We start from the raw sequence: 7,688 nt of genomic DNA on the forward strand, positions 1-7,688 counted from the left end.
CACACACACGTCTAATATGTACCTTAAACAAATCAGAGCAATCTGGTCCTGAGTTACTGACATTCTTTGGCTGGTGGTCCACTTGGAGCTTGAGATCAATTCTTGCTACTTTCATGCCCTGACCCCTGCCCTCCCCACCCCCCAACCCCCAGTGTGACTGTAGGATCCTTCTTGGATAATCGAACACTATCATTTCCTTTGGGTTTTCTGGAGTGCATCCAAACCCAAGGGTCCTGCCACCTCCTAACGTTTGGTCCCATGTCCTCAGGGTGTGCTGGGTGATGTGCGCAGTGGGAAGTCATCACTCATCCACCGCTTCCTGACCGGCTCATACCAGGTGCTGGAGAAGACAGAGAGTGAGTTCTCAGGAGACACTGTAAGCTAAGGGTTGGGACTGGGGACCCGTGGTTGACTAGATAGGTATGTCCATCAGTGAGGAGTGTGAACCCATGATAATTATGGTTCAGGAAGTATGAGGTTCGGTGACCTGTGACCTTTCAAACCCACTGTACAGGTGAGCAGCACAAGAAAGAGATGTTGGTGGATGGACAGACTCATCTGGTGCTGATTCGGGAGGAGGCTGGGGCACCTGATGCCAAGGTGAGGGGCAAAGTGTTGGAGTGGGCAGCCTAGCAGGGATCAGTACTAGCCAAGCGGGAAGGCTCGGGGCGCCCCAGAGTCTCGAGGAGTCTACTTGTCTGACCCTCTGTCTGCTCTCTCACCCCTGCAAGTTCTCAAGCTGGGCAGATGCTGTCATCTTTGTCTTCAGCCTAGAAGACGAGAACAGTTTCCAAGCTGTGAGCTGTCTCCATGGGCAGCTGAGCTCCCTTCGAGGGGAGGGCCGGGGTGGCCTGGCCCTGGCACTGGTGGGGACACAAGGTAAGAGAGCCAGGGAAACCCTGCTTTGAGAAAAAGCCCAAGGAAAGCCACCAGGAGGGTATTAACCAGCAGGAGTGAGGGCGTGGGGAGGTGTGCACATAGCTCCTCCCTGTGATTCCAGCAACCCTCTGGAGGGAGCCAGCTCTCCAAAGGAGGGAATCATTACACTAAACTCAAAGGTCCCAAGGCCTGAGCTCAGAAAGGGGCATCCTCCAGGGCAGGCGAATGGGACAGCTTTAGTAGCAGTCTCCGGTAGCAGTCTCCGGTTCCTCTCCTGAGATGCCACCAACCTGTGCCTGCCCACTGCTGTTTCCCAATCCCACCTCCGCTTCCCACGCCCCTCTTAATGTGGATAGAAGGGAGTTCCCGGGCTGCACAAACATCTGAGCCCTTGACCACTACTGCTCCTGGAAAGCAGAGCCCGGCCCTCTGCTTCCGAAAGGTCACAGTGGTGAAAAGCTTCTAGAGCAGTTCTCCCTACTCTGTGATACCTATAGCCTGTCGCCCCAAGTCAGAGTCCACCTGGTGGTCCAGAGTCTACCTGGTGGTCTTGAGTCCAGTCTCTCCTCCGCCCCCTTTTAAAGGAGTCTGTCTTAAAATAAAGAGGAAAACACAGTGTGTACAACCTCTTCCTCCCCACAGCAACAATTCAGAGGTTCTCAGCCCAGGGAGTGCTTTCCCAGTACTTACCTGTGTGGAGTTGGCAGGATTCTCTGTCCCTAGCTACCCATGCTGCAGGTGCCTGCCTCCCACCTGCGGTTTTCCCACTGCAGAGCAAGCAACCCACCTGTTACCTTTGGACAGTCCACCTTTCCCCAGCTTCCGCTCCCTGGCTCAGAGTGCAGTGGCTCTGCAGGGCAGGGTGATGGTTACTCGGGGGCCTCAGCCATGGCAGACCTGGTCAGGAAGTTCCACTGCCCTTCAGCACAATCTTGGAGCAGCACACGCAGAAATAGGATCTTTCTAGACCTCACACTTGTCCCGCCCCCAGTGATCCCAGCCTGAGACGGGAGCATAAGGGAAAGGAAAGCATGAGAAGTCTGGGTGCAGGGGGGCTTGTCCAATTCTGTCCCTTCCCTGTTTCCCCAGACAGAATCAGTGCCACCTCCCCTCGGGTCGTGGGAGATGCTCGAGCCAGAGCTCTGTGTGCGGAAATGAAACGCTGCAGTTACTATGAGACATGTGCAACCTATGGGCTCCATGTGGACCGGGTCTTCCAGGAGGGTGAGTGTGCTGGCCCTCCGTGTGTGGGGACCTAGGGACCAGGGACTGTCCGAGGCATTCAGGATTCCCTGAGTGGCAGGAAGCTAGCATGCGAGGCAGAAGAAATGAGGGAAAGTCAAAGGTTTGTAGAACGGTCTCACGGTTTCCCTGGGCTTGAGGAGCTGATGAGACCACGAGTGGCACAGAGGGGCCAGCATCTTCTGAGGGGGTTTCAAAGCTGGGTATCAAAGGGTGGCCTGGAATGTCTTCCCTGCTCACGCCTCTCTTCCCTCCCCTCAGTGGCCCAGAAGGTGGTGACCTTCCGCAAACAACAACAGCTTCTGGCTGCCTGCAAGTCTCTACCCAGCTCTCCAAGTCACTCGGCTGCGTCCACCCCTGTAGCGGGGCAGGTGAGTTGGGCCTTCAGAGCCTACAGAAGGTCTGAAAAGATGCCAAGGAGGAGGGGCCGAGGACCCAAGGAGTAGGACAGGGCACTAAAGGATGGGGAGAACGGAAGTGGCAGGGACATTCTCAGGAGAAAAGGTATTGGGTGGTCAATCAGCCAGGTTGGAGAAATATTCTTCCACGACCTCAGACTAGTCATTTAACTCCCCAGGGTTATCAGGAAGGTTGCATGACCTGTGGTTGTTGTTAAGTGTCATGGGGTCGGTTCCGACACATAGCGACCCCATGTGTAACAGAATGAAACACCACCCTGTCCTGCCCCATCCTTGCTCACAATTATGTTTGAGCCCGTTATTGCCGCCACGGTGTCAATCCCTCTCGCCAAGGGTCTTCCTCTTTCTCACGGCCCCTCCACTTTACCGAGCGGGAGGATGTCCTTCTCCAGGGGCTGGTGACAACATGTTGTCTCCTGACAACATGTACAAAGCACATGAGATAAAGCCTCACCATCCTTGCCTCCAAGGAGCATTTATTATGGTGAAAGACATAGCACATGGGAGATGAACCTTTGTAAAGTGCAATGCCATAGACCAGCGCTGGTGAGGATTTTATGACGATGCTTGTATGAGTTAATGGCGATGAGCTGAAGGACTTTCGTGGATGCCTCATAACTACAAAGCACTGTACCTTGGTGGGGTGCGGGCATCTCAGACGTTCGGCTGACTCCTTTATCCATTCCCAGGCCAGCAATGGGGGCCACACTAGCGATTACTCTTCCTCCCTTCCATCCTCACCCAATGTTGGTCACCGGGAGCTCCGAGCAGAGGCAGCGGCAGTGGCTGGATTGAGTACCCCGGGCTCCCTACACCGGGCCGCCAAGCGCAGGACTAGCCTCTTTGCGGTATTGCACTCGCTGACCCCTAGCCTCCTGTCCCCTGTCCCCTTCTCGTCTTTCCTCACCCCTACACCACTCGGTTGGGCTCTCCTTCACCTCTCACCCCTGCCTTTCCATCAGTGTTTCCCACCCACTGTCTGATACCAGTCACCATTCCAGAATCGTCGGGGCAGTGACTCAGAGAAGAGGAGCTTGGACAGTCGAGGAGAGACCACAGGGAGTGGTCGAGCCATTCCCATCAAACAGGTGAGTGGCCCCGGGGCTGGGGGCAAGCCAGGGGACAGCGAGTCCGTCCGCTGCTTTCCTCATGCTGAGACCCTTTCATACAGTTCCTCTTGTTGTGGTGACCGCCCCCCCTGACCACTAAATTGTGATGAAACGGACGACCCCTGTAAAAGGGTCGTTCAACCTGCAAAGGGGTCGCGACCCACAGGTTGAGAACTGCTGTTCTAACCCATGTCTTTCCATACTCCAGAGCTTCCTCCTAAAACGCAGTGGCAACTCCTTGAACAAAGAGTGGAAGAAGAAATACGTGACCCTGTCCAGTAACGGCTTCCTGCTCTACCACCCGAGCATTAACGTGAGTAGCAGAGGCTGTCTGGGCCACGCAGGCTGGTCGTAAATGCCCTTCCAGCTCTGCCAGTCTGTGCCCCTGACAAATGCATCGTTTCTGAGAAGTCCTTGCCCTCTAACAAGCAGGCACCTGCCACATGCCCAGGCAGAAGTAAATACATCCCCTCAGCAACTTGCGGTCTAGTGGGGGAAAGCAGGGGAGGGGCCTCCACACAGAGGAGACGATGCTGGCCAAATCTGGTGGGCCCTCTGGAAGCAGCTCAGTCCCACCCCAACAGCTCACAGCTGTTGTTGTGAGATGCCATCGAGTTGGTTCCGCCCCATAGTGACCCTACACACAACAGAAGGAACCACTGCCCGGTCCTGGACCATCCTTACAATTGGTACTGCGCTCGAGCCCAGTGTGCAGCTACTGTGTCATTCCACCTCCTTGAGGGCCTCCTCTCTTTTGCTGCCCCTCTGCCCTTTCCAGGGACAGATGTCTCCTGACAACACGTCCAAAGCACTTGAGACAAAGTCTCGTCCTCCTCTAAGGAGCGTTCTGGCCATCCTTTTTCCGGGACAAACGCATCAGTTCTTCTTGAGTCTTCCTTATTCAGTGTCCAACAGCTCACAGAGACCCCTCAATCGCATGTTATTGACTGATTCCCAGACCCACCAAGGACTCCCTTCCCTGTACCCATTGACCCCTGTGCCCCTCCAGGATTACATCCACAGTACCCACGGCAAGGAGATGGACTTGCTACGGACAACCGTCAAGGTCCCTGGCAAGCGGCCCCCACGGGCAATTTCTGCTTTCGGTCCCTCAGCCAGCATCAATGGGCTGGTGAAGGACATGAGCACTGTCCAGATGGGCGAAGGCCCTGGTAAGCAGGGGGGTTCGTGACGAAGGGTTGCAGAGGAGCCAGGGCTGGGAAGAGGAAGGTGAATAGGGCATTGGGCGCTGGGACTAGACGAGTAGGAAGGAGGGTGGTCAAGAGGGACCAGAGCAGGAATGGAGCCAGGAGACAGAGTCGTCCCTGAGCTTTTATCTTTTCCCTCTTCTGACAGACGCTACCACTCCCACCCCAAGCCCAAGCCCAAGCCCCAGTTCTCTGCAGCCACCACCAGACCAGACATCTAAGCACCTGCTGAAGCCAGACAGGAATTTGGCTCGAGCCCTCAGCACCGGTCAGTGAGGGGATCCACCCTCTGTCTACTGTCTACTGACTCCAGATGGGCGGGAGAGGAGATACGGGTGGAAGCGAGGCTGGAATGAATGCATGTGTGAGCACACTGAGCATCTATTGGGTACTAGCAACCTAGAGCCAAACTGGCTCTCCTTGAATCCTGGCTTGCCACTGGGCAAGTTACATGCCTACTCCTTGCCTCGGTTTCCTCATCTGTGAACTAGAGATAATGGTAGTCTCGATCTCAGAGGGTTGCTTTGGGGCTCATACCAAGGCCGAGCCAGGGACTGGAATCCAGGGCAACCTGTGAGAGACGGATGCAATGGCATGGTGGTCTTATTTTCCTGGGTCTCACAAGTTTTCTGCCTTTGACGTGTGCACCCTTATCACTTTTCTGTCACACATTTTAGTGGAATATATTTTCATTCTCCCTCTCTAGCAGGCTTCCCCTTTCAAAGATTTCAGCTTCTCCAACTTTACTGTATTTGGAAAGAGGTGACTCTTTTTTTTTTTTTTAACATTTTATTAGGGGCTCATACAACTGTTATCCTAATCCATACACACATCAATTGTGTAAAGCACATTTGTACATCGTTTCTCAAAACATTTTCTCTCCATTTAAACCCCCGACATTAGGTCCTCATTTTTCCCCTCCCTCCCTGCTCCCCCCTCCCTCATGAGCCCTTGATAGTTTATAAATGGGTATTTTGTCATATCTTGCCCTGTCTGACGTCTCCCTTCATCCACTTTTCGGTTGTCTGTCCCCCAGGGAGGAGGTCACACACAGTTCCATGTAATCGGTTCCCTCTTTCCTACCCATTCTCCCTTTACCCTCCCTGTTTTGCCAAGATGTGACTCTTTAAATATGGACACACGTATCATTTGCTTAAAACTTTTTTTTCTCAAATGCTCAAATTCACACACACACACAGACACACACACTTGTATACAACTTTTAAATAGCAAGTAACATCATTATAAGTAAGCCTCACAATAACCTCGTCAGGCCGAGATTCTTAGCCCCATTTTAGGGATGAAGAAACTGAGGCTCAGGTTGAGTGACTTGCTCAAGGTCTCAAGGCCAGTAAGCAGCAGAACCTGGATCTGAGTGCAGGTCTGACTCTAAACCACTTATCAGCCCCCCTTTCCCGGGGTTGAGCAAAGGGCACCTCATCAGTGTCAGAGCTAGTTCAAGGGAGGGGACAGCCTGTCAAAAAATCAGGACAGCTGTGGAGGGGGCAACTGAGGCAGCTGTATCCCCTTCTCTAAGACTGTACCCCATCTGGAGACCTGAGCCCCCTGACTCGGGAACCTCCTCCTTCTCCCATGGTGAAGAAGCAGAGGAGGAAGAAATTGACCACACCATCTAAGACTGAAGGCTCTGCTGGGCAGGCTGAAGGTGAGGCCCTGGGGGCTGTCTCAGTCCCTCCACCCCTGCACCCTCACCCCTAACTCCAGATCCCTGGCCTAGCTCCTGCAGAAGGAGAAGTGCCTGAGCTGAGTGCTTGGCTCTCATCGCCACTTTGCTTATAAGTTAACGACAAAATGCCCTTCCTCTCCTGCTCCTAGGCCCCTGGCTTCCTCACCAGTGGTCCCCAGCCCCATGTCCTCAAGGACCCCCATCAGTCTCTAATTCTTGCTCCTTCCCCTAATGGCCCCCTAGGTCCTGCCCCTGTCCTCAGTTCCACGGACCATCCCAGCCTGTCCCATGACCCCCTAATGATTCAGCCCTGACCTTGGTGTCTTCTATTAACTCTGTTCTTGGATTCTGTGACCAGCGGGGCCCTGTTCCCAATAACTTTCAGTGATCACCAAGCCCCCACCCAGCCCGTGACCACAGTGATCCTCATTCCTGCCCCAAGTCAACACCTAGAACCCAGGGACTCCTTTTGGACCCCAGGCCCCCTTCCTCCCAAACCTGGGACCCAGTTTCTGTCCCCTTCCCCAGATTCACTCAGACCTGACCCTCCCTACCCTGGTCCTGATGAGCCCTCCCCACTGGCCCTGCTCTCTGCTGGGTCCTCAGACCCAGCTTCTAGATCTGCCTGCTCTCATGGCTCTTGGCTTTGCTTCACTCTGCTCTGGGGACACTGACTTTCGTTCTGCTTTGTCTCCCCATCTGTCCTGTGTCCTGTTCTGTCTCTGGCACTCTGCCCACTGTCTCGTCCACCCCCCCCCTCTCTTTTTCTCCTCCTTCCTCGTCTCTTTCTCTGGTCCTTCACCCTATCTCTGTCTCCTTTGCTTCGGGAAACCAGCCAAGCGCAAAATGTGGAAACTAAAATCCTTTGGTAGTTTAAGAAATATTTATAAAGCAGGTAACAAGTGGGGAGCCGGGAGGGGTGCTCAGCTGGGATGCAGAGGGTGGGGGGCCCCTGCCTCCCCCTGCATGTGCTCCTGGGCTTCCTGCTCCCCCCCCCCTGCTTCCCCTACCCCCCCCACACACACACACACAGCCCCATCCCCAGGGGCTAGGGATGGATGGACACCAGGGAGGAAGGGTTTGGGGAAGTCAGCCCCACCTGCGAATCCTGTCCTTCATGATTCTGTCCTGTGTCCCCCCCCCC

At 54.5% G+C, this 7,688-nt stretch overlaps 1 protein-coding gene across 1 annotated transcript in view; it reads left to right on the forward strand.

Annotated features, from left to right (window-relative positions):
* Positions 1 to 7,688, forward strand: part of AGAP2 (ArfGAP with GTPase domain, ankyrin repeat and PH domain 2) — a 17,347-nt gene that overhangs the window by 7,265 nt on the left and 2,394 nt on the right. The window contains exons 4-15 of the mRNA XM_045289026.1: positions 269 to 356; positions 515 to 600; positions 732 to 879; positions 1,969 to 2,103; positions 2,383 to 2,492; positions 3,230 to 3,388; positions 3,542 to 3,628; positions 3,858 to 3,962; positions 4,659 to 4,821; positions 5,006 to 5,125; positions 6,395 to 6,523; positions 7,380 to 7,450. Coding sequence (XP_045144961.1) covers positions 269 to 356; positions 515 to 600; positions 732 to 879; positions 1,969 to 2,103; positions 2,383 to 2,492; positions 3,230 to 3,388; positions 3,542 to 3,628; positions 3,858 to 3,962; positions 4,659 to 4,821; positions 5,006 to 5,125; positions 6,395 to 6,523; positions 7,380 to 7,450 — 1,401 coding nt within the window. The remainder of the gene's footprint in view (positions 1 to 268; positions 357 to 514; positions 601 to 731; positions 880 to 1,968; positions 2,104 to 2,382; positions 2,493 to 3,229; positions 3,389 to 3,541; positions 3,629 to 3,857; positions 3,963 to 4,658; positions 4,822 to 5,005; positions 5,126 to 6,394; positions 6,524 to 7,379; positions 7,451 to 7,688) is intronic.

Source organism: Echinops telfairi, unplaced genomic scaffold, assembly GCF_000313985.2.
Source record: "Echinops telfairi isolate 266 unplaced genomic scaffold, ASM31398v2 ScPeMD7_2;HRSCAF=8, whole genome shotgun sequence".
NCBI classification, from domain to species: Eukaryota; Metazoa; Chordata; class Mammalia; order Afrosoricida; family Tenrecidae; genus Echinops; species Echinops telfairi.